The 25,090-nt window shown below is 38.6% G+C and overlaps 5 protein-coding genes across 6 annotated transcripts; 1 reads left to right on the forward strand and 4 right to left on the reverse strand.

Annotated features, from left to right (window-relative positions):
* Positions 1–122: 122 nt before the first annotated feature.
* LOC124437324 lies at positions 123–23,680 on the reverse strand. Of its 2 annotated transcripts, none has more exons than XM_046987307.1 (4): positions 23,670–23,680; positions 15,339–15,341; positions 2,134–3,442; positions 123–1,685 (listed from the first exon to the last, which is right to left on the reverse strand). In XM_046987307.1, exons 3-4 carry the CDS (start codon positions 3,373–3,375, stop codon positions 819–821), a joined length of 2,109 nt encoding a protein of 702 aa, XP_046843263.1. In that variant the 5' UTR covers positions 3,376–3,442; positions 15,339–15,341; positions 23,670–23,680; the 3' UTR covers positions 123–818. The 2 variants fall into 2 exon arrangements, with proteins under 2 accessions (XP_046843263.1, XP_046843262.1); XM_046987306.1 differs by lacking the exon at positions 15,339–15,341 and adding an exon at positions 18,407–18,410.
* Positions 3,950–8,971, reverse strand: LOC124437329 (nuclear pore complex protein Nup93-like). The gene is made up of 9 exons (XM_046987312.1): positions 8,675–8,971; positions 8,186–8,303; positions 7,925–7,987; positions 7,590–7,718; positions 7,430–7,504; positions 6,791–6,850; positions 5,309–5,766; positions 4,908–5,133; positions 3,950–4,037 (listed from the first exon to the last, which is right to left on the reverse strand). The coding sequence occupies exons 1-7, from the start codon at positions 8,842–8,844 to the stop codon at positions 5,731–5,733; spliced, it is 651 nt and encodes a 216-aa protein (XP_046843268.1). The 5' UTR covers positions 8,845–8,971; the 3' UTR covers positions 3,950–4,037; positions 4,908–5,133; positions 5,309–5,730.
* Positions 9,087–13,127, forward strand: LOC124437328 (U6 snRNA phosphodiesterase-like). The gene is made up of 8 exons (XM_046987311.1): positions 9,087–9,488; positions 9,672–9,817; positions 10,583–10,772; positions 11,421–11,474; positions 11,570–11,609; positions 11,740–11,805; positions 12,001–12,084; positions 12,511–13,127. Exons 1-8 carry the CDS (start codon positions 9,337–9,339, stop codon positions 12,625–12,627), a joined length of 849 nt encoding a protein of 282 aa, XP_046843267.1. The 5' UTR covers positions 9,087–9,336; the 3' UTR covers positions 12,628–13,127.
* LOC124437156 (regulator of G-protein signaling 22-like) lies at positions 12,713–21,440 on the reverse strand. The gene is made up of 14 exons (XM_046987165.1): positions 21,359–21,440; positions 20,800–21,200; positions 19,544–19,606; positions 19,093–19,210; positions 18,349–18,484; positions 17,591–17,787; positions 17,252–17,369; positions 16,215–16,329; positions 15,537–15,657; positions 14,974–15,076; positions 14,437–14,575; positions 14,133–14,257; positions 13,217–13,356; positions 12,713–12,768 (listed from the first exon to the last, which is right to left on the reverse strand). The coding sequence occupies exons 1-14, from the start codon at positions 21,438–21,440 to the stop codon at positions 12,713–12,715; spliced, it is 1,914 nt and encodes a 637-aa protein (XP_046843121.1).
* Positions 21,606–25,015, reverse strand: LOC124437325. Its single transcript, XM_046987308.1, has 2 exons — positions 23,616–25,015; positions 21,606–23,167 (listed from the first exon to the last, which is right to left on the reverse strand). The coding sequence occupies exons 1-2, from the start codon at positions 24,855–24,857 to the stop codon at positions 22,301–22,303; spliced, it is 2,109 nt and encodes a 702-aa protein (XP_046843264.1). The 5' UTR covers positions 24,858–25,015; the 3' UTR covers positions 21,606–22,300.
* Positions 25,016–25,090: the final 75 nt, after the last annotated feature.

Here is a 25,090-nt window from a genome sequence, read left to right on the forward strand (position 1 = left end):
CTGGCTAAAGCAAGAATTAAGTGCGAGGGACGCAAGAGGGTGCCCCCCAATCTTGAGAGTTGAAATGTTAATCTCGAAATGGTACGTCCAACGTGATGACAAATTTTTCAAGTCACATAGCATTGATAGCAAAGTAATGTAATTTTTTTATTCACCGTAAAACTACAGACAATTAACGTCACAACGGATAACCAAATATAGTTTATACAGGTTTGTTTGGCTTCATGTTGATGGAAGAAATTCGTGTTAATTTTCTAGGCTCCATTTTTCAGAGCTTTCCCTTAGTATAAGGTAATAAGACGGCTTTCATTTACAAAGAACAATACTACATCCTATATGCTACATAACAACGATAATTCTCTATGAATTAAAATATATCTATACATTATATTTACAAAAACGTGTTACGTATAAGAGGTTTACCAAACACATGAGTTAAATGAATTAAAACTAGTGAGCCATAATGAGTAACGGGTCGAAATATTTTAATGAACATTTAGTTGCGGTAAAAAGACAAAGTTCCACCGAAACAAAATCGTTTAAAAGAGCAGTAGAAGGAAACTTGAACTGAACTTTTGGCAGATCCGTTCCAATCGAACCAAGAGTGTTGTGTGCATCATTCAACGTTGAATGGTTTAAAAGAAGATCACGGTTGATGAACATTGCTGTTTATCACAAAAGCCATATTTGTTGCTACAAGTCAAGTTCAATGATAGACACTTTGACGAATATCTGGAAAAGCACCAGATTATAGATGGTCGAGGCATGCTGTAAGGCCGGGGGGTGGGGGTAGAGGGAGCAGGGAGATTGATCGACACTTAGTTTTCACTCATCAAATTTTGCAGCAAATCATCCATCAACTCTGAATCATCTGGTTCATTCGGAAGCATGCTTTCAAAGAGTACAATTCTGGTTTCAGCATAGTGCTGCACTTCAGCAAATGCTTTATCATTGGCGACTTCATACGCACGCTTGGCATTCGTAATGGCTTCGGACAAATACCCTCTTCCTTCTACTGGATCGCGTTCGTAACATCGCAGAGCAAGATCTGATTTGGCAAGCAAAAAATGAAATTCGTTGAAACCAGTCATTGGCGGGCCTTCGAAATTCTCTGCTGCGTGCAAACTATCACGGGCCATTTGGATTTTGCAAAGAGGCATGTCCTGATTTAGGTTAATCACAGTTTTGCTTGGAGATGAATCCATGCAAAGCATAGCCAAGTTGATATGAACACGATGGTGCAAATTGGCAGCTGCCTTTGGGTAGGCAATGATTGCTTGGTTATGTACCAGAGCCTGTTCATAAAAACGCTTGGCCTGCTCAATGAGGTCATCCTTTTTTTGAGGGTCGGACTCTTCACCAGCAAAAATTGTCAGAAGAGATGCAGCATTACATAGGTACCAGGCAGTGATCCAACCTGGTTGTATGAGCTGCATCTTTTGAAGAGCCTGACATGTGTATCTGTAGCTGGCTTCGTAGTCTTTTTCCGATCGTTTAATTGCTGAAAACGAGTATAACTCTTGCACCTCAAAGATGGTGAGGTTCTTTGCATCTTTGACTAAAGAATGGTAGGATTCCAAGTATTTATTTGCTGCCGTAAATCTTTTCTGTCGATATGCGGCGGCTGTACATTGAAAGGTAACTGCAAGCTTCTGATCAGCATTGTATTTGTCTGAGCCAAGTATCTGGAAAGGTTTCAATATTAACAAAGTTAATTTCAATTATATTTATCGAAATACTAATGTCTCAAATATGCAATGGATAGGTGATATAATTTTTTTACTAAATACCTACATAGGTCTACCTATGTAGTTATTTAGTACAAAAATTATACCACCTTTGGCATCCCACCCCCATTTGACAACCATATTTATGAGCTGTTTCATGTGCATCCTGCACATAAATGACTTGCTTTGGTAGCATAAGCTGCCAAATATCTGCAAAACCTGCTAGTGTTCAGTGCCCTTTATACACACAGCCCTGTCCCATATTTCCTACAGAATAGATGAGTACTTAACCTGGCTATATTCCAAAGCCATCATCAGAGATTATACATAATATAAATCCTTATCAATATAAATCCAGGATTTACATAACCTGGCTGTTATCATAAACATTTATTTTAATTCAAACCTCTTTTGCAAAAGTTTTAATTTGCCTCCAGCATCCATTGTTTCTCAATTCCTCCATGTGCTGTGTTATTGACATGTAGTGCTTTTCATATTCAGCAGAACTCCATTTTATAACAGGAATGTCTTTCCTCCCATACAATGCCACAATGGCCTGAGATGCACCATTTTCATTCCAAGACCTATGTGCCTCACATTTCTTTGCATCTTCGATAAACCTCTTCTTCCACAATGAAAATGGAATCCTTGACACCTTTCCCTTTTCCAGATGATAGCTTACTGGCTCTTGCACATGCACACCTCCAGGGCATTTGGCAACAGACAGAACAATGATGTATCTGAAGGTGATGTACTTTTGAATCTGACAGTCGAAAACGGGATAAAAAGAAATTTTCCAAAACCGTTCTGGCTGTGAAACAGGCCATACCATTTTTGAAAGCAAAAGCGAGATCTTTTCGCGGATTTTAACTTTCTCCGATTCGCTGACTTCCTGCCCTTTGACTGTTGAAGTGTTGTCGTCTACACCAAAGTACATATTCCCGCCTTCATGATTTGCAAACGCTGAAACAGTGCTTGTAACTTTGTTCGATTTATAAACGATTCTGTCTGCCAATGTCGTCGTAAAGCGTCCGTCACCCTCAGGTTCGTTCTTCAAAAGTTTGAATTGAATCGTCTGACTTTCTCGGCAACCACGAGAAATTCTCTCGTCATAAGAAAACATTTTGTAATGTTTTGGAAATTCGGATGCACAATAATCAGCCGACAATTGTGGCTCAAGCAAAGAAGCTATTTCGGCCGATCTAATGCGAAGATCAATAGCAATTATCTGGTAATCCGACGGCGTGTACATGAAAAATTGTACGGTACAAAATCGAGGCGAGGATTTCACACTAAGCAAAAGCCAGTGTCGCTCAACCTTCTCAAGTTTAAACAACTTCGACAGCTCTATCGAGCTTGCAAACTTTAATATACTTTGTTCAATTCTTCGACCAATATCGTCGATAAGTTTCGGTTCTTCACAAATGAGTTCCGAACATTTGTCAATGAAATTCAACTTAATAAATCCTCCACAACAGGAATTAAAAAGAGCGCAAGCAGCAGACGAGATTTCGGTTATTTTGAGATCGCATAATTTTGAGTTCGACGATGACGTTTTGCCAGACTTCGTCGATAAATGCACATCAGATATATCGATTTGAACAACCAAAGATTCCTCCAAGTTATGTGAATGACGCGAAGCCGACATTACATCCTCGTTAGTGTACTTTATTCAACGAAACAGCGCGTGTATGGGTGCATTACGACATTGTTTACTTCGCTTTGATGTTGGCATAGGTTTTTAAATGAAAACCGTTCTATTTTGACGTTTATGACTTAAGGTTAATCCCCCTATGAACTAGGGAATCCCCCACCAAGGCGTGGTCACTCCCGATTGCGCAAGCACATGGGTGGCAAGAATTAAACCGACGCTTTCTCCCTTTCTTGCTCAAATTTAGGCGGAACAGTTGCAACATTCGCTATTAACCAGCGTACAGCAAGATATGTTTCAAATACCATATAAACGTCGACTCGCAGTAATCGTCCGAAACTCAATTTGAACAGTTGATTCTATAGCTGTGAATTGTCATACTCTTTAAAAGAATAAAATTCCGGGAAAATTTGTTTTGGTGAAAACGTTCTACGATAATTATTCATACCATAACTAGCCAAAATCCCTTTCCTCCAAGGACATAAAATATATAAAACAACCAAATTTTCTCTTACTTTGTGAGCCCCAAATAGACGCGAAGTGTTATAAGCGCTCAGCGGTTTTTTCGATATTTCTAAATGATAGTTTGGTTTTAATGACTTGAACCAAGTTCGTCGGGGATATTTTTTCAAACATTTTCATTTTCTCCTCGTTTCTGTCTAAAAAACATACAAAATATAACGTATTGTACGTTGCATTTCATTTATCATGTCGAATAAAGTTTTCATTGACAGGTAGTTTGCAAAACAGGAAGTGTTTGTACAGACTGTGGTGTTCACGAGTTAGTGGGTTTCATCCCTGTTTAAGTGACATTATACCAGTCTTTATCACACTGGGGATGACATGTTTGCAGATGTAGGATGTTACTATCAAGTCGTCATACAACTTGAGATTAAACCAAATTACAAATTTATTATTTTCAAATTACTGTTTTAAAATTAATTTCTTTAATTTACTGTCTTCAAGTTACGTTTAGGACCGTTTGGTCCCACGTACAAGATTCAACTGCAACAATTTGTCTTTTTCTTATTAAATAACAACACCCTTTCAAACGTCACTTCCTGCTCCCTATTCCGTCCAAAGCGGCAATTCATACGGTAGCCACATAGGACGTCCAGGTTAGTAGAGTCCTGAGAAGGACTGTTTTTGTTGTTGTTGACTGACGTTTCGACAACCTTAGCGGTAGTCATCTTCAGAGAAGGTTGTCGAAACGCTAAGGTTGTCGAAATGCCAGTCAACATCATCAAAAACAGTCCTTCTCAGGACTCTACTAACCTGGACGATGGACATCTACAAATATGTAACGATACTCCCGGGTTCAAATATTTACTTTGTCATATTGGGGATTGTTGGAAAAGGGGAAGTTGTTTTCATACACAGGTCAGGAGCTTCAACGATATCACATAATGTAAGAAAAATGTTAACTAAAGGGCACACGAGTGAATTCTCGGTCAAAAATTATTTACCGGCATCACTTGTCTTGGATATAAGACTCGTTTCAGAGTTATTTATCGTGTTCTTTTACTTACCGCCATCACTTGTCTTGGATATAAGACTCGTTTCAGAGTTATTTATCGTGTTCTTGCTGACACTCATTGCGAACGGAGTGGAAAGTTTGAGAAATTCTTTAACATCGAACTGTCTTGAAAACTGTTTTTGTACTTGTTCGCCGAGATGAAAGTCTTCTTGAACGCCGGTCGTTGAAATTTTTGAAGATATGGACGGTAATTTCAGAGTTTCATTCCTTTCTGTCGCCTAATCAAGAAAATACTTTATGAACTCTCCCACAAATATCACCAAAAAAATTTTTTGCAATCTTCGAGGAAATTTGCTCGCTGAAAATCGCGAGATGATTAAAAAATTTCTAATTTCAAACGAAGCGAGGCGATTCGTCACATACAAACTCAAAATGTAGCAATTTGTATATTACCTTGACGAATACACTCGGCGAGATTGAGATAACATCACAGGAAGGGCGACCAGGCTAAAGCTTTTTACTCTCTATACTTCTCAAATTTGAGCTAACGCGAGAAATTAGATTTGAAAAAGACTTGAAAACAAGTATAAAATTACGCAGATATATCGATAAATGTACTAGATAACACAAATAGCTGCTTTCAAGACAATAAATATTCAAACGAATATAAATGTCAACAAAACTATCGGACCGTCTGAACAAGTAACCAAAAGTCGGAACAGAAACAATCGGATCGTGTGAACGGGTCTTTATACTTTTCTCCTAATTTCAATACCTCAAGTTCGTGCGAGATGGCAACCATCGGTCGTATCTCTAAAAAACTCTTTACTAAAAAGAAAACACCTGGAACACCTCCAAGCTGAGCTTGCTGTAGATTATTGTACACTGTTCTTTCTATGTATTTCTGATACCTACACAACGATGGGGGAAATATACACTCAGTTAAAACAATCAAAAGGGGAGTAACTAGGGATATAAACACAATGTTGCATCGACCATTGGGGAAGAGGGGGGGTGACTAGGGATATTCGTACTCAGTTAAATGACCATTACGAGGATAACTAGGGACGTGTACATCCACTTGAAACGGCCATTACGAGGATAACTAGGGATCCAGAGGAATAACGCAAACTTACATATAAACATTGCCTTTTTGAATAGTAATATGAATCAAACTTAAACATGTTTTTATTTACTCGATTTGATTTCGATTCATGAATCATCGACGAGAACATACACGGAAAACAAAAAGAATAAAACTATTATCTGCTTTCCTTAACTAGTTAAATGCGGCTATGATTACAAGTGATGCTTAAAATAACTACTTGTTCTCCACAGTTCAGGAAAAAAACTCCCACTGAAACGTAAAATTCAACGCTCTACTGCGAGTATATCCGAGTATCATGAGGAAAGGTCTGATTGGAATGGTTGATTTTCAAACTTGACACTACACATTATAATTAAGATACTCGACTTATATTTGCCAAGTGAATTTAGGTAGCTCTTGGAGATCACTGATTGATACTTATGATCATAGAACGATATTCATAGTATGCGAGATGATTATTTGAGGTATTAAAGCCTGGTTCAGACGAGTAAAATAAGCACGAACGTCGAGACTTCTGTTTCTATTGCTCTAGAGGTTTATAAAGACAAAGAGAATGGGATTTTCTTTAAATCTTCTTTTGTTCTTCTCTTAGCTTATGCTTGAATTTTTTCCTTATGTTTGCGCTTATGTTGACGCTTGTGTCACATGCGTCGTTGATTATCTTTGTTTTATCTTTTGTCTACGCTTGTGCTTATCCTTATTTCACTCGTGTGAACCAGGTATTAATGATCCACAGGATGATCTGAGGACAAAATGAACAAGGTATTGATGATTCATGATGATCTGAGGACAAAATGATGGCAGTGCGAAACAAAAAGTTAACATACCGTTTCTCTAAAAATGATCGCGCACGCTGTATGAAAAAACCCTGTGAGTCTACGGAAAATCTGCAATGGAATAATAAACAACATTTTTAATATGAGCATGCCTCGCGCCTCCTTATATTAGGAGACTGGTGATGAGCGTGAACAAAAAGTGTGATGGTGTCAGCTTTTGCCATATTTGCGTGAAATATCAAAAAATGAGCCCAGGAGCTTGAGCATGCCTCGCGCCTCCTTATATTAGGAGACTGGCGATGAGCGTGAACAAAAAGTGTGATGGTGTCAGCTTTTGCCATATTTGCGTGAAATATCAAGAAGTGAGACAAACGAAGTGAACAAAGCATGCTGGGAAAATAAGGCCATGCAGAGTTTAGAAATTTACTTCATGCTTAGAAAAACAGACCCACATTTCCTCAAACATTATTTACAAACACCAAATCCACGTAAAATTTTCATACGTTGTGGCGCTTTTCATGAATTTTACATTGAGAAAAAATCGTGAGTATGAAAGTGTATAATCATATAATAAGGTGTATAATCATATAATAAGGTGTATAATCATGATTAACGAGGGGTTCTAGGGGGTATGACATATTAGCTAGGGATAGAGCGCTGCAAGCCAAAGTATAGTAATATAGTGCTAACCTGTCTTGCATATGCCATTTCAACGAAATCCAGGCCACTTCTCTGAGAGAGATCAACACGATTGAAAGCACCGTCCTTCGATTGATTTTCAAACAAAATGTATCAATTAAGAATATATCTTAGAAGGTGGCAGAAAGATTTCCAGTCTCAGTGCCCTCACCATGATCTCGGTTGAGAAATCGAGAGAATCTTGATCGGAACCCAGTAGAGAATTTAAGATTTTCAACTTCTCTTGTTCCCAGTCTTGCTCCATGCATCTCCAATGATTCCTCTCCGCTTCATCAAATGTCTAATAATAATGAATAAGCAGCCGAATAAACATAAATTTCTATCAATACAAGAGTCGTGACCAACGCATTCCTTTGTGCCAAGAACTACTTGGAAGAAGGTGCAATTGATTTGGGTCACATGACAATTGATTTGGGTCACATGACAAGAGGGGAAGAATTCTACATGAAGATGACAATGATGCAATTAATCATCAAAATGACATACATTCTTTTTGGATTCTTCTATTGCAGCCAAGATAGCATTTTCCCTTTCATTTCTCAAAAATCCCTAAAATTTCAATAAGTATCAAATGTCAAACTGGAGACAGTCTGTGAAACAAAAACACAAACACAATCCAACAACATTTGCTGCGCTCCATTCCAAAGAGCAACCCAACCTAGCTGGCTAAAACATCCTTAATAAATACTATAAATTCAAAATTAAAAGTACTTAAGGCTTTCCTAAGATACATTGTTTAATGATTACCTGAATGTCCGCATCTCTGATTGGTTCCAATGGTTCAAAGGTATTGGCCGTACTAAGATTATCTAATTTTTCAGACAACTTTGGTAAATCAAAGCCTTTGGAACCGAGCAGTATAGACCTGGTCAACATAGAATAATCATATTACATCAAGTAATATAAATATCTGAACAACACAAACAGTAGATTTTTGACGTACACAAATTTGTCAAAGAATGCTTGAGAAAGTAGTCCAAAAAGCTTGATGTTACTGGCTTTCAAAGTTTTTAAATATAAATGTTGGTGTACAACTAACTGACAAAGATGGGGGTTAGTGGAAGGTGGTTCATAGGTTTAGCCATCCAAGAATGTGGAGGTTGTATTATCCATTAAGGTCAAAAGTTGGGTATTTTCTTTCAACAAATGAACTCATTACACATAAATGTGCCAGATGAATGAAAAAAAGGAGGGAAGTGTGAACAACAGTCAACAGATATTTCCTCATCAACTTACGCTCTGACATCAGCATCGTCGCCAGCCCCCCCTGTTGTTTTCTTCCACAGTCGGTCACCTGCTTCTGCCAATTGATGCAGGTTTCTCTCTATCCTCGGAAGCTCGCCACCACTCTCAATGTCCGCTGTCAGCTGTTCGGCTTGCTGAAGCAAATCACTAAATCCTGACATCCTTTTTCGGCAAACGCAACAAGTTTTATATTGAAACCAGACTTTAAAAACAGGTTGTTTCAAATTCTCTTCACTTGAACATTAAGCTCAAAACTTCGAAAAAAAGCGTACAGTTTGATACTTTGAATATCAATCTTCCAAAGCGTTTTACTTTCTTTTCAAATTTCCGCCATGGCAATTTCGTGAGCCCCCGCACACTTATGGCAAAATATCGTTAAAACGATTTCATGTAATGCAAATATAACTGTTTACTTTTTAACAATATGGCGGCAATTAAAGAATGAGAAAACGGCAGACTAACGCATCGATTAAAATATACAATTTTGCCCGATCAAGATAACTCGTAGTGTATATATAAGTTGGGAAATGCTGTAACTGCTTGCTGGCTATTTCGTTTTTACATTCTTTGGTGAAACTTTCAAGTTTCAACTTCATACTATACGAGCTTGCAGGTTGTTGAATTTAAACTAGTCGACATTAAATCACACTTCAATGATAAACAGCTTAAAACTGCTCGCTGATACGTATGGCGAAGATGAAGACGATACAAGCAAAGCAGACGCGGTCAAAACTACACCAAGCTCTCAGGGAATAAAACGACAAAGAGAGAGTAACGATGACATCAATGGCTTAGAGAAAATAAGGTTTCCATAGAGATACAAGTTTATCGTTTCACTCCCTCCCCCCCTGTATCCAGACCACAATCATAGTGGAGCTTAAGACTTTAGTACAATAAACATTATACTGCACACCATGACACGGGTGAAGTAGTAAGCTTGCGCGCGCATCGATGCTTAAAACCCTTTCCATTCTTTTTCCTTTCATAGCAAAGAAAAGCTGGAAATTCCAAGTGGAATACTAGACATGTTTAATGGCAGCGAAGGTTGGCCCGATGACGCGTCACTTCACCAAGGACGGACACGTGGTTTTGATCATTTTCCCGGCAACTGGGCGACGCATGTTTTTGTGCCATGTACGAATCTTGCGTGTTGAGGTTTTTTTTTGTGATCAGGAAAGCGATAATCAAGGTTATCAGTCATCACTGTTGATGTTGAGAACGTGACGGCGGAACATCGTGTTACATGTTTGTAGATGTAGATCGTCCGAGTTAGCAGAGTCCTGAGAAAGACTGTTGGTGTTGACTGCTGTACAGAGTTAAAGATGAATACCGCTAAGGTTGTCGAAACGTCAGTCAACATCAAGACCAACAGTACTTCTCAGGACTCTACTAACCTGGACGATCTAAATGCACAAACATTTGACGATACTCCCGGGTTCAAACCACAAACTTCGTTTAGAACAGTGTTAGGTGGATAGGATAAGTTTTTTGGTTAGTAGGCTTGGCAATTTTACTAACAGGATTTAGGCAATCTTTTCATTCTCTGAGAAGGCCACAGGTCAACAAGTGATTTTATATAGGGAAAAGTAAGGTCATCCACTTGAAGCTAGATGAGATCTTTGAGCAGCCGCTTAAGTGCACTAAAGCCCTTGGACAACATCAACGTCGTCACTTTCAATGACATCATCATCGTCGTCACTTTCAATGACATCATCATCGTCGTTACTTTCAATGACATCATCATCGTCGTTACTTTCAATGACATCATCGTCGTTACTTTCAAGGACATCATCATCCTCGTCACTTTCAATGACATCGTCATCATCATCATCACTTTCAACATCATTCTTTTCTCAATAATGGTTCAGTTTAGCAATCGATCTTTCACGTTATTTTTAGTTAACCTTCCCGAAACCTTTGACCTCTTTATATCGTACCTACGAAAGATTTGGTCCAATGAAGACTTCGAGTTGCACATATTTGACACGCGTGATTTCCACGTAAGCATATCGCGAACAGTTCCCATCAGGCATCATTGGATTAAACCGCTGACCAAACTCTTGGAGCATGGCTTCCACGGAAAACGCAGGTAAGAAGTCTTGGGTGTAATACTTATTAGAAATAAAACGCGTGCTCTGATTGGTCCACAGCTAAGTTTGCAATAGCCTGTAAAAACCGATCTGAGCTCAATCAAAGATAATTTGCAAAACAATCATGACTACATATCAAAGGAAAAATCAAAACGTTTGTGTTTTAAATTTGTCTGTTTCGCATTTTTGTTTTATAAATGAAATAAAACATGTTTTTCGTTTTTACAAAGGTTTATGCAAACCCCAGAGACGTTTGTGAGAACTCTCGAGCAGGTGCAAACCTCCACCTTTGGTCTCGGGCTTGCACTGCTCTGCTCTCGAGTTCTCCCAAAGGTCTCCTCGGTATGCATAAACATGTGCAAACACAGGTATGCATCGTTTATTTCATACCTCTTACACACGTGAAAATGAGCAATAGGTATTACTTCTTTACAACAGACACAATGAACAATATTGCACCTACACTTAGCATTAGACATTTTAGTATAGTCGTGAGAAGGACTGTTTTTCTTGTTGTTGACTGACGTTTCGACAACCTTAGCGGTAGTCATCTTCAGAGTCAAAAGATGATCTTTTTTCTTATTTTTGTCCTCATTTTTGTTATTTTTGTAACACTCATATTAATTCCAAGAATTGTTCCAATTTAGGTTCATTTGTGATTTTCAGAAAGTTTCTTTGTACGTTAACGATGACAAAACCCGGTGGGTTGAAAATTTTATCTAAACCTATAAACAACTGTTTTTTAGAAGTACATTTTAGCATCACGTACGCTTTTTTTCTTTTGTGTTACCATAAGGACGTTCTTGGCTTTAGATGTCACCATTGGGATATCACAGGTAATCCATTAAAAATCCTCTAATCCTCCATTGTACCGAGATTATCCTACATGAGTAGCGTAAGCTCTCCCGAAATCTACCGTTCAAATTTGAGTAACGTTCTGAACATGACATGGTTCTTTTATTTAAGTTGAATGATTTGGTGCTAGTTGTCGACAAGGCGTTTCGGGAATTTGGTCTTCAGGAATATTACGATGTAAGAATAACGAAAACAAGATCATAAATATGTACAAAGTACGCTAACATGCTGTCATTGTCACTTATTGCCATTACTTTATGTAATTGTGTTTATCGCTAATCGGCTTTACTACGTATTTTCTTCGCCTGCTTACGTGACAACATTTCTAAGAAGCTTTCCATGAATTTTTCTGCTGATTTTTTGTATATACAGGAACCGTCATTTCACGCCAGTTTTGCCTGGTGTTTGGGCGACGCAAAGGAACATATCACATCATCGATGTTGACAAAACTTCAGGTAAATCCGAACATTAGTCTATTGAACTGGCATTTTTTTATCATTATTCCGCCTATCCGTTAGCCATCAAAATGTGAAGTCACTTTGAGCGATGGAAGTTAATTGAATGAGCAGTTGGCATTTTATTGTGGAATGTCGGAGTTCAATGGTACTTAAGATGAAGATCGTTCATGTTTAAATTACATCAATAGTATTTCACATGACAACATTTTTGACGGCATGAAAAATGCAGGATTGCATGTGTATTTAGGAGGAGGAAGGGGGATGTTTCTGCTAAAATGGGAGAGGTATTTTGATTGTAATAAACCCTTTTATGGTTATTGAAAACATAATATTTTGAGGGTTTACCTCCCTCCCCTCTTGTTGCTGAACTTTAAGGTCGATGTATTTCGATTGTAATGACAATCAACTATTTTCCTCTTCAAGAGCATTTTGGATTCTTACATGGAGGAAAGTTCTTCGCTCGTCGTTGAAACCAAAGAGATTCGTTGCCACATCGGCAACAAATCATTTCACTTCGATTTGCTTCGAAAGTTCGAATAAAATAGTTGTTTAAAGAAAATCAACTAACGCCAAAATGCCTCAAATGACATTTACTAATTCAATAATCAACTTTACGACAATGATTTTACGATATGATTCGCAAACCTGTCATAAGAGAAAAGCTCAGCCTTGAATCTTCGTCTGTAAAGTGAAAAAATAAACAAATGTTAATTGATGCAAACGTTGAAAATTTTACCAAATTTTACCAAAACATTGTTTTCCAAGCTGAATATTAACAAAGTATGTATAAACACACAAACATCATAACTCAATTTAAAAAGTTACAAACAAAACCAGTTTCACGAGCCCATCTCATGCTAAATGATAAAATTCTTTTGGAACATTAAATTTTTTTCTGCTTGTTGGTAGCTCTCAGTTATCGTTTGCAAAAATAATATAAAAATGTAAGCACAGACAAGGATGTTTTGTCAGCAAATGTAAATAACACAGTATTTTTCTGAATACTTACTGTACTCAATTAAAAGGACGAAGCAATTGTATATTGGCTTGTCTACGAAATATTCAACTGACCGCTAACGAACCTGGACGCTAACGAACTGAGCGCTATTCAACTGCAGCGCTAACGAACCTGGAAGGATTGCAATTCGTCTGTAAGGAATGCCTTCTATATACAACGTTTCTTTGTCGTTTTTATGTTTATGTTTCCTGCGTCCTTTTCTCTCTTCTTTGCCAGCACCATCGTCAAATTTCATGTCGCTGGCTAAAAATCTTAACAAAAGAACAATGGTTGAAGTTCAAGTGTGTTCAAGTCTTAGTCGTTCCTAGACTTCCATTCAAATGTCGGTCGTTCCCAGACATCCAACTTGTCGCAGGCTAACCCAACTATCTACAGGCTAATATCAAACTGTTCTTAGATTTTTGACCATTTATTTGCACGAAACACGCGCTGCTATAAGCAAATGCAAAGTTATTGTAACGAAGGTCGAGAAATTCTGCCGTTAAATATCTTTATGCCATCGTAAATAAAGCCCTCTTCATTTCTGTATGATCAAACTTCGACTGCTTTTTGTGGATTTCAGCAGGCTATCTCACCCGACAATCTGCAGGCTATCTCACCCGAAAATCTGCAGGCTACCATAAACGACTATTTTCAACTAACTGCCATCGGTGACCATTGAACAACCCAGTGTTTCCAGACACTATATCCAGAGGCTGGTTGCACGAAGGCCGAATAGCGCTATCCACTGAATAGCAAATTTTTCTGAACGTTTAAAAAATCTCTTATAAGAGGAAAATGTACGATTTGAACTGTGCAATCACTGAAATAAAATATTGTTTCGAGGATTACAACATTTCTTTGTCGTAAAAAAAGTATAAACATCTTTTTTACAAGTTTGAGAAATTTTACTATGCATTGGATACCGCTATCTATAGACTTCCTTCAACCGGCCCCAGACAATTAAACAGTGCATATGACGTAACAGCATCAGACCACCACACTATAACCAGTGCAACAGTTCAACAAAGTTAAAGTATGGACTCACTTCTTCCAGTAATTGATGAGGGTACAAAACACGTAAATTTCAGCGTCGTGAAACAAGCCACGGTCGGAAATGCCAGAGTTGAACTCGTGACATATTCTATCGCTCATTTCATACGGGATATTGATCTATATTAGAACCATGACAAACTTTATATAACTTACATATGTGAAGCACACCCTCCCCCGTGAAGTGAACTAGCACCGAAGGTTTAGAACCATGACAAACTTTATATAACTTACATATGTAGAGCACACCACCCACCCACCCCGCGAAGTGAACAAGCACTGAAGGTTTATAATTGTACCTGTAATCTTGGCGGCAATGCAGAATCAAGAAAACAACAGATGATCGTCTTTGCTTTTGAACGAATCAGTTTTTCATCGTCAAGAGAGTAGTTGCCGGCCAGAGCACAAAGGGACGCACCGTCGACCATTTCCTTGAAGCTACATGAACATCCGGGACGAGGAAATGCATGATTCATAACCAAATCCATTCGTTAATTTCAACATTAAATCAAAGGTTTTGACTAGTTTGTAAAGCGGGGGCATTTTGGAAATTGGAAAGGTCTCCGAGGTTTGCGTAAGCCAGTGCAAACACGAAAAACATCTTTTATTTCTCTTATGAAATAACAATAATGCGAAACAGACAAATTTAAAACATTTGAAGTTTTCTTTTAAAATGTTACTCGTGATTGATTTGAATACACTCATTAATTGATTGATTGGTTGAGCTCAGATCGGTTTGCACGGGCCAATGCAAACACACAGCTATAGACCAGTCAGCGCATGCGTTATATTGTTTCTATATCAAAAGTAAACATGCTACTGTGTATAAAGCTTACCGCTGAACTTCCAACCAAAACCTCAAATCGCTTGCCAAATGGTCAGCAGAAATGACGCGATTATTTATGATTCTCTTATAGTTTTGATTTATATGCTTTCGACCTGCAAAAGTTCTACGTTAAAAATCAATGGCGTAAAATCTCGATAATCATGGGGGAGGGGTGGGGTGCACATATTCAAACGTCCATGTTTTGCCGTATCACGTTCCTTTGAAATCAATTGTTTTCTATGGATTACAACATGGATATATGAATGTGTGCACCTCCCAAACGAACGAGTTTGCTAAGCCATGGACAGATTTTCTGATGGGGCACCCACCAAACATCCCTCGAAATAAATTGTTCACCATTCTAAAACATTTAACCCCCTCAATTATCAGCAAAACAAATCAGCAATACAGCTGAACTGAGTTTCTCTGGTTAATGTTTAAACTGCGCACACTACCCTTGATGGCTGCACTACTCTACCGCCACTAAAATCATTACTTTCTCTTACGTGGTATGAAATTTTCAGATAAATAGGAATTTAGACTCGCGCTGGAGGATTCTAACGACTACAATACCTTCGGGGGAAATTTTAGATTCGCTCACAAGAAACCTTATGAAACACTCGCGGCTTTCGTGTTTAGTAACGCCGCGAATGAAAGCCATCATACTTTGACCAAACACAGCCCACAGTCCACGCTATAGAAGAAAAAAAAAGTTAAAGCTCGGGAGCCAGTTGCACAAAGCCTGGATAGCGTTATCCATTGGATAGAAATTTTCTTTAAACTTTTATAAAACCTTTTAAAAAACGAAAGATATAAGATTCGAACTGAGCAATCACTGAAATAAAATATAGTTTTGAAGGTTACGAAATTTCTTTGTCGTATGAAATATATTAACACCTTTTTTATAAGTTTGAAAATTTTTGCTATCCAATGGATAACGCTATCAAGGCTTCGTGCAACCGGCCCTGTATGCCCGGAGCAGCAGTAGAAAGGAGAAATGATTTTGAACCATAAAAAACTCGAAACTTCGAGAGTAAAACAACATCTTTTGCTTCGAATTAGTTAAATGTCATCCTCATCTTTAACGTAATCAGCCTAATACTTTACCCACATTACGCATCGTTTGAAATGAAAACAGTTCACGCAACAAAACCAATACAAAATGGTTATCCTCGGAGAAACTGACCCTCCTCCATTAACGGAGGTGAATACCCCCCCTGTTTGCTTCCTGGACTCTAACTCTGAGATTACCGTCTTTCCCCATGATGCAATCTTAGTGATTCCCATGAGAGTGTTACGAGCAGCGTACTTCTCCAAATCTTCCTCTTTTGCGTCTTCAGGGAATGTAGCAAGATATCGATAAAACCTACGGAAAGTGAAATATTAAGACCGACCTCGTGCCCAGGGCTTTTGGTTTCCACGTGCGGGCTAGTGGGTCAGCGAAATGATCTCTGATCTAATCTGAACAACCCGTAGAAGCGAAAAGCAATGAGTAGAAAATTGATATTAAAATAATCTGGATTTAAGGAACATCGTAGTTTAATGTTATACAATTGTTTTAGAAGGGGATTTCGGAATGGCGAAAGAAAAATAAGGTAGTGTGAATCGTATTCACCGTACAGTGAGCTTAAAGAAATAATCCAACGGTCGAATAGGAACACAAAGGGATATTTAAGTATCATGTGATCTGTATGGTTAATTAAATCTTAATATAATTGAAGCCCACACATGCGCACTACGTTGAACCGTTGAGTCTTAGTCCACTGAGTCATAAGAAACCTGCAAAAACCTCACGGCATTAGGAATTAGAACGACTAAGGTTGCGTCGGGAATCTGATTAGGAATTCATTTCATTTTTTAAAGAGACAAGGAACTAAGGCCTAGTCCACACGTAGCCGAGTATTATCATAAACGAAGGTTTTTTTCAACCGTTTTGGCCTTTCGTCCACATGTAACCGGCGTTTTCATTGACGAATACGGAGATTTTTTAAATACGCTCTTCAGACTGTATATTTTGAAAACGCCGGCTATTTGAATACGTGTGGACAGCTAAAACGGGGATTTTCGAATACGATGATATCAAAACTAGGATCCAGGCCACAAACTCTGATGATTTGTGCTTATTCTTACGTATTTTGGTGATTTCGCGTATTCGTGTGGACGGTAAATACGATTTGACAACGATACGTGTGGACGCAATTTTTTTCAAATACGGAGAAAAAAATATCCGTATTTTTAAATATCCGGATACGTGTGGACTAGGAACTAATACTGATCATGTGACTCACCATTGTTCCTCCAGGCTACGAATGACACACGCCTGCGCAGACACTAACATCGCTGGTGTCACGTGATCGATGAGCGGTATGTCTCTGATGATATCCGCCTGACAATGAAGACTTCTACCTTAAGAAAAAGAACCCAAGACGTTTTGGTGGGGCAAAAAGTTACGACAGCATTATCAAATATCGATATTCATTAACGAAACATTTTGAATTTAAAAGCAAACGACAATTTACTATCGATGAAAGAGCACGCAGAGGCACTCCTCTAAACACATAAAAACAAAGGAATTGTTTCTCTGCACAACAATCTTATACAAACGACAAAATACAATAACCGCTTACATGGATCTTCGATGTTTGCGAAGTACTGTTTCACTATCGCTCGTGCTTTTGCCTGCCTGGCTCGACTGTCCTTACTCTGAGTTTTCATTCGTTCAACGTCCTGCCAAAACTTCAATGGCATTAACACACCGTGATCGCTGAGGAAACGTTTCAGCCACAATAACTGCGTCGAGTCCGACAAAATGTCCGAGAAGAATCTGAAAAATAACATAAATAATCTAACTTTAAACTATGGACGAAAGTCATCAGTGATGAATACAAGAGTGATATATATATATATAATGATCATCGTAGCACACTAAGCTCCCATATAATGATCATCGTAGCACACTAAGCTCCCATATAATGATCATCGTACCACGCTAAGCTCCCATATAATGATCATCGTACCACACTAAGCTCCCATATAATGATCATCGTACCACACTAAGCTCCCATATAATGATCATCGTAACACACTAAGCTCCCATATAATGATCATCGTACCACGCTAAGCTCCCATATAATGATCATCGTACCACGCTAAGCTCCCATATAATGATCATCAAAGTGAAACAATGTTCATAATTTGATCTCCAATATGGCGTTTTTATCAAGTTAAGTCATGTCTACGATGTAAAATACCTCGGCTTTGGTGGACGAATTTTTAAAGCCACAGAGTTAAAACACTTGATTTTCTAACCCTCCTGTTTGCCTTGCCGTAAAAATGCGATTTTCTTCTTGCATTTTCCGCCGAGACTTCCTCTTCTTTCACAAACGCCACAAGAGCTTCGGCCGCCTCTTCGTTTACTATAGTAAGTCTTCTCTTTCGTAAACTTCCCTCGTTTTCGAATTCCTCTTCGTCGCTCTCGGACAAGAGAACATCTTCTTCCTCGACGGCAACTTGTTGAGAATCTGTGATGGTAGAGAGCTTGATAAAAATGTAAGAACATACTAAATCTTATTCTTTGGAAATTTGTAGGCATTGTTATAGAGGTATCTTAAATTTGACATCAGCGCCTAACTTTGAATGAGCTACTGATGATCAAAGTTAGTTAGAGAAAATCCCGAGAAGGACTGTTTTTCACGATTACAATGACCTTAGAAAGGGCACAGCCAAAGAGGAGCAAAGTTGGCCGTTTCCCAGCACTTATTTTTCATGACAATTTCAAATTGACAGCTATAGCTAGATTGCTTTCTTTGGCTCGCCTTAAGAGACTTGTCCCCACTTTTTTTCCTTAAATCATTCTTACGCCATTGAACCACTAGGAAACATGGTCAGTCCAAACCTCAGTTCAAATTTAACCCTGAAGTTATTGCAATTGCTAGCATGAAATTTCATGTTCAGCCGCAGAGTCTTGTATGAAATTGCCGACTTCAATAGAATGCACAAACCGTGGCATTTGGAATATACAATCACTACTTTTCACTAACTGCCGAAGCAAATCATTTGCTCAATCACGAAGGGCTTGGGAACAATTCTTTAATCGACCTCGCTATTGCATTGTCATGACAACCTATACCTCCCATTCCAAGACACAGTGCAAGGTCCAAAGCTCTGAGAACACGAAATGATTCGTTGTTTTCATTGTTTTCCAGTGCTTCCTCCAAAGCGACAGTTCCTCTTCTCCCGCATGATAACTAGAAAACAAGACAGAAGCTTCAGTAAATAATGATGAGAAAAATTTGAATCGACTGGTTTGAAAAAATAGACCACAAAAGAAACATCGCCTTTTTGAATATTCAGACGATATGAAGTCGTTTGAAATATTACATTAGGGCACAATTAAACTTGACATATTCACAATATATCATTAATAAAAAAACACAATATTTGCCATAGGCCACTGTAAAATGACGATGTAACTTTTCTTCTACAATTTTCGCGAAAAACTTCAAGTAGAAATTTACTCAAGAGGAAAGTACGGCAAGCTAGTACATACATATAGGTATAAATATATGAATTCTACTGACCAGTGTGTTTTTCAAATCGTCTTTATCGGCTTGAACGAATGCCTGCCAAGGATCGTACAGCACCTAGGTATTGGTGGAAAAAATCAATTTTCTTCTGCTTGCGCGACGGTCAAAAATACTTGTATGAATTTGATGGATAACTAAATACAGACTTCAATATATATAATGTATAGAAACTAAAATGTGGTCCCCTGAAAACCAAATGTAAACGCCTCAGATGTGAGCGTGAATTCTTTGCTTTCGTTGACAAAAATACTTCGATGTGTCGTGGTATTTTTTTTTAATTTGTTCTAAATTTGTTCTAAATTTAATTCAACAAAATTTCAGTCAATTCACTTTCTTTTCTTTTTTATTTGCAAAGATACTCTTACGAGTTTCATGGATTTTACAATAGGCGATTTCTTGGAAACCTTGTTAATGAGTAAGGTAGTCTAGATTAGTGACGATTAACAACTATACTTAATCACTGAGTCTACATTGGTGATTATAGGCGATTTGGTTGGTCATTAGGTTAATCTAGATTGGTGTGGGTTAGCAACTTGGGTTGGTCAGTAGGTTAATCTAGATTGGCGTGGGTTGGCAACTTGGGTTGGTCAGTAGGTTAACTTATATTGGTGTATGTTGGCAACTTGATTGGTCAGTATGTTAATCTAGATTGGTGTGGGTTAGCAACTTGGGTTGGTCAGTAGGTTAATCTAGATTGGTGTGGGTTAGCAACTTGGGTTGGTCAGTAGGTTAATCTAGATTGGTGTGGATTGGCAACTTGGGTTGGTCAGTAGGTTAATCTAGATTGGTGTGGATTGGCAACTTGGGTTGGTCAGTAGGTTAATCTGGATTGGTGTGGATTGGCAATTTGGGTTGGTCAGTAGGTTAATCTAGATTGGTGTAGGTTGGCAACTTGGGTTGGTCAGTAGGTTAATCTAGATTGGTGTGGGTTAGCAACTTGGTTGGTCAGTAGGTTAATCTAGATTGGTGTGGATTGGCAACTTGGGTTGGTCATTAGGTTAACTTATATTGGTGTGGTTTGGCAACTTGGTCAGTAGGTTAATCTAGATTGGTGTAGGTTGGCAACTTGGGTTGGTCAGTAGGTTAATCTAGATTGGTGTAGGTTGGCAACTTGGTTGGTCAGTGGGTTAATCTAGATTGGTGTAGGTTGGCAACTTGGGTTGGTCATTAGGTTAACTTATATTGGTGTGGGTTGGCAACTTGGGATGGTCAGTAGGTGAACAAATTGGAAGTATATTTAATCACATAACCTCGATTGTTTTATTAGCAATTCTCGATAACATGACGTCAGCATGACAACGCTGCAGAAGACGACAAAGGCGTTCACGCACATTGCAGTCCACCCGTATTTCCCGGATGCTACCATGTTGGAGATATGTAACCAGAATATTTCTACCAAGACGATACTTCAAATCGACAGCACTAGAGTTGGCTATAGCTATGTATGTTTGCACGTCCTCCCAAAACTGAAGATGTGCCAAGCTCAGTTTGTCGTTCTTCGACTTCAGATATGTCTGGAAAGGACCGCCAGCCAAACGGTCAGCGGTTATGGACAGTAGAAAGAGGTTGCCACAGTCCTTGGTATCATCTGAATCCGGGCAAAAGATGAAATACACTGTTGAAGTTATTTTTGATATATTTATGATAGAATCTGAAAAACGATGAAAATTAGAAAAGAGTAAAGAGTTTGAGAAATAGCGAAGGGCGAGGGAGGAAAGGAGTAAATAGGGTCAGGGATGTGAGGATAGGGTCAGGGATGTGTGAATAGTGAAGGATGTCCTTTGTTGAGATGAGTGGACTTGCACAAACCTTTCCTCATGATGGGATGAATGGACTTGCACAAACCTTTCCTCATGATGGGATGAATGGACTTGCACAAACCTTTCCTCATGATGGGATGAATGGACTTGCACTAACCTTTCCTCATGAGAAAATTCTGGCTAAAGCAAAATTAAGTGCGAGGACGCAAGAGGGTGCCCCCCAATCTTGAGAGTTGAAATGTTAATCTTGAAATGGTACGTCCAACGTGATGACAAATTTTTCAAGTCACATAGCATTGATAGCAAAGTAATGTAATTTTTTTATTCACCGTAAAACTACAGACAATTAACGTCACAACGGATAACCAAATATAGTTTATACAGGTTTGTTTGGCTTCATGCTGATGGAAGAAATTCGTGTTAATTTTCTAGGCTCCATTTTTCAGAGCTTTCCTTAGTATAAGGTAATAAGACGGCTTTCATTTACAAAGAACAATACTACATCCTATATGCTACATAACAACGATAATTCTCTATGAATTAAAATATATCTATACATTATATTTACAAAACGTGTTACGTATAAGAGGTTTACCAAACACATGAGTTAAATGAATTGAAACTAGTGAGCCATAATGAGTAACGGGTCGAAATATTTTAATGAACATTTAGTTGCGGTAAAAAGACAAAGTTCCACCGAAACAAAATCGTTTAAAAGAGCAGTAGAAGGAAACTTGAACTGAACTTTTGGCAGATCCGTTCCAATCGAACCAAGAGTGTTGTGTGCATCATTCAACGTTGAATGGTTTAAAAGAAGATCACGGTTGATGAACATTGCTGTTTATCACAAAAAGCCATATTTCTTGCTACAAGTCAAGTTCAATGATAGACACTTTGACGAATATCTGGAAAAGCACCAGATTATAGATGGTCGAGGCATGCTGTAAGGCCGGGGGGTGGGGGTAGAGGGAGCAGGGAGATTGATCGACACTTAGTTTTCACTCATCAAATTTTGCAGCAAATCATCCATCAACTCTGAATCATCTGGTTCATTCGGAAGCATGCTTTCAAAGAGTACAATTCTGGTTTCAGCATAGTGCTGCACTTCAGCAAATGCTTTATCATTGGCGACTTCATACGCACGCTTGGCATTCGTAATGGCTTCGGACAAATACCCTCTTCCTTCTACTGGATCGCGTTCGTAACATCGCAGAGCAAGATCTGATTTGGCTAGCAGAAAATGAAACTCGTTGAAACCAGTCATTGGCGGGCCTTCGAAATTCTCTGCTGCGTGCAAACTATCACGGGCCATTTGGATTTTGCAAAGAGGCATGTCCTGATTTACGTTAATCACAGCTTTGCTTGGAGATGAATCCATGCAAAGCATAGCCAAGTTGATATGAACACGATGGTGCAAATTGGCGGCTGCCTTTGGGTAGGCAATGATTGCTTGGTTATGTACCAGAGCCTGTTCATAAAAACCCTTTGCCTGCTCAATGAGGTTATCCTTTTTTTTAGGGTCAGATTCCTCACCTGCAAAAATCGTCAGAAGAAATGCAGCATTACAGAGGTACCAAGCAGTGATAAAACCTGGTTGTATGAGCTGCATCTTTTGAAGAGCCTGAAATGTGTATCCGTAGCTGGCTTCGTAGTCTTTTTCCGATCGTTTAATTGCTGACAACGAATATAACCCATACACATCAAAGATGGTGAGATTCTTTGCATCTTTGACTAAAGAATGGTAGGATTCCAAGTATTTATTTGCCTCCTTAAATCTTTTCTGTCGATATGCGGCGGCTGTACATTGAAAGGTAACTGCAAGCTTCTGATCAGCATTGTATTTGTCTAAGCCAAGTATCTGGAAAGTTTTCAATATTAACAAAGTTAATTTCAATTATATTTATCGAAATACTAATGTCTCAAATATGCAATGGATAGGTGATATAATTTTTTTACTAAATAACTACATAGGCCTACCTATGTAGTTATTTAGTACAAAAATTATACCACCTTTGGCATCCCACCCCCATTTGATAACCATATTTATGAGCTGTTTCATGTGCATCCTGCACATAAATGACTTGCTTTGGTAGCATAAGCTGCCAAATATCTGCAAAACCTGCTAGTGTTCAGTGCCCTTTATACACACGGCCCTGTCCCATACTTCCTGCAGCATAGATGAGTACTTAACCTGGCTATATTCCAAAGCCATCATCAGAGATTATACATAATATAAATCCTTATCAATATAAATCCAGGATTTGCATAACCTGCCTGTTATCATAAACATTTATTTTAGTTCAAACCTCTTTAGCAAAAGTGTTAATTTGCCTCCAGCATCCATTGTTTATCAATTCCACCATGTACTGTGTTATTGACATGTAGTCCTTTTCATATTTAGCAGAACTCCATTTTATAACAGGAATGTCTTTCGTCCCATACAATGCCACAATGGCCTGAGATGCACTATTTTCATTCCAAGACCTATGTGCCTCACATTTCTTTGCATCTTCGATAAACCTCTTCTTCCACAATGAAAATGGAATCCTTGACACCTTTCCCTTTTCCAGATGATAGCTTACTGGCTCTTGCGTATGCACACCTCCAGGGCATTTGGCAACAGACAGAACAATGATGTATCTGAAGGTGCTGTACTTTTGAATCTGACTGTCGAAAACGGGATAAAATGAAATTTTCCAAAACCGTTCTGGCTGTGAAACAGGCCATACCATTTTTGAAAGCAAAAGCGAGATCTTTTCGCGGATTTTAACTTTCTCCGATTCGCTGACTTCCTGCCCTTTGACTGTTGAAGTGTTGTCGTCTACACCAAAGTACATATGCCCGCCTTCATGATTTGCAAACGCTGAAACAGTGTTTGTAACTTTGTTCGATTTATTAAAGATTCTGTCTGCCAATGTCGTCGTAAAGCGTCCGTTACTCTCAGGTTCGTTCTTCAAAAGTTTGAATTGAACCGTCTGACTTTCTCGGCAATCACGAGAAATTCTCTCGTCATAAGAAAACATTTTGAAATGTTTCGGAAATTCGGGTGCACAATAATAAGCCGACAATTGTGGCTCAAGCAAAGAAGCTATTTCGGCCGATCTAATGCGAAGATCAATAGCATTTATCTGGTAATCCGATGGCGTGTACATGAAAAATTGTACGGTACAAAATCGAGGCGAGGATTTCACACTAAGCAAAAGCCAGTGTCGCTCAACCTTCTCAAGTTTAAACAACTTCGACAGCTCTATCGAGCTTGCAAACTTTAATATACTTTGTTCAATTCTTCGACCAATATCGTCGATAAGTTTCGGTTCTTCACAAATGAGTTTCGAACATTTGTCAATGAAATTCAACTTAATAAATCCTCCACAACAGGAATTAAAAAGAGCGCAAGCAGCAGACGAGATTTCGGTTACTTTGGGATCGCATAATTTTGAGTTCGACGATGACGTTTTGCCAGACTTCTTCAATAAATGCACATCAGATATATCGATTTGAACAACCAAATATTCCTCCAAGTTATGTGAATGACGCGAAGCCAACATTACATCCTCGTTAGTGTACTTTATTCAACGAAACAGCCCGTGTATGGGTGCATTACGACATTGTTTACTTCGCTTTGATGTTGGCATAGGTTTTTAAATGAAAACCGTTCTATTTTGACGTTTATGACTTAAGGTTAATCCCCCTATGAACTAGGGAATCCCCCACGAAGGCGTGGTCACTGTCGATTGAGCAAGCACATCGGTGGCGAGAATTAAACCGAGGCTTTCTCCCT

Source organism: Xenia sp. Carnegie-2017, unplaced genomic scaffold, assembly GCF_021976095.1.
Source record: "Xenia sp. Carnegie-2017 unplaced genomic scaffold, XeniaSp_v1 HiC_scaffold_16, whole genome shotgun sequence".
Classification (NCBI taxonomy): Eukaryota; Metazoa; Cnidaria; class Anthozoa; order Malacalcyonacea; family Xeniidae; genus Xenia; species Xenia sp. Carnegie-2017.

Coding starts and splice junctions, on each gene's coding strand:
- LOC124437324 (XM_046987307.1), bottom strand. CDS start 3,375: ATGTCGGCTTCGCGTCATTCACATAACTTGGAGGAATCTTTGGTTGTT. Junction 1,686..2,133: donor TTAAAACTTTTGCAAAAGAG/GTTTGAATTAAA, acceptor AAACCTTTCCAG/ATACTTGGCTCAGACAAATA.
- LOC124437329 (XM_046987312.1), bottom strand. CDS start 8,844: ATGTCAGGATTTAGTGATTTGCTTCAGCAAGCCGAACAGCTGACAGCG. Junction 8,304..8,674: donor GACGATGCTGATGTCAGAGC/GTAAGTTGATGA, acceptor TATGTTGACCAG/GTCTATACTGCTCGGTTCCA. Junction 7,505..7,589: donor ATTTCTCAACCGAGATCATG/GTGAGGGCACTG, acceptor AATCAATCGAAG/GACGGTGCTTTCAATCGTGT.
- LOC124437328 (XM_046987311.1), top strand. CDS start 9,337: ATGATAAACAGCTTAAAACTGCTCGCTGATACGTATGGCGAAGATGAA. Junction 11,610..11,739: donor TCACCATTGGGATATCACAG/GTAATCCATTAA, acceptor CTTTTATTTAAG/TTGAATGATTTGGTGCTAGT. Junction 12,085..12,510: donor CGATGTTGACAAAACTTCAG/GTAAATCCGAAC, acceptor TTCCTCTTCAAG/AGCATTTTGGATTCTTACAT.
- LOC124437156 (XM_046987165.1), bottom strand. CDS start 21,440: ATGAGGAAAGGTTTGTGCAAGTCCATTCATCCCATCATGAGGAAAGGT. Junction 15,658..16,214: donor TTGCATCATGGGGAAAGACG/GTAATCTCAGAG, acceptor TTTCTTCTATAG/CGTGGACTGTGGGCTGTGTT. Junction 15,077..15,536: donor ATCTAAAATTTCCCCCGAAG/GTATTGTAGTCG, acceptor GAACTTTTGCAG/GTCGAAAGCATATAAATCAA.
- LOC124437325 (XM_046987308.1), bottom strand. CDS start 24,857: ATGTTGGCTTCGCGTCATTCACATAACTTGGAGGAATATTTGGTTGTT. Junction 23,168..23,615: donor TTAACACTTTTGCTAAAGAG/GTTTGAACTAAA, acceptor AAAACTTTCCAG/ATACTTGGCTTAGACAAATA.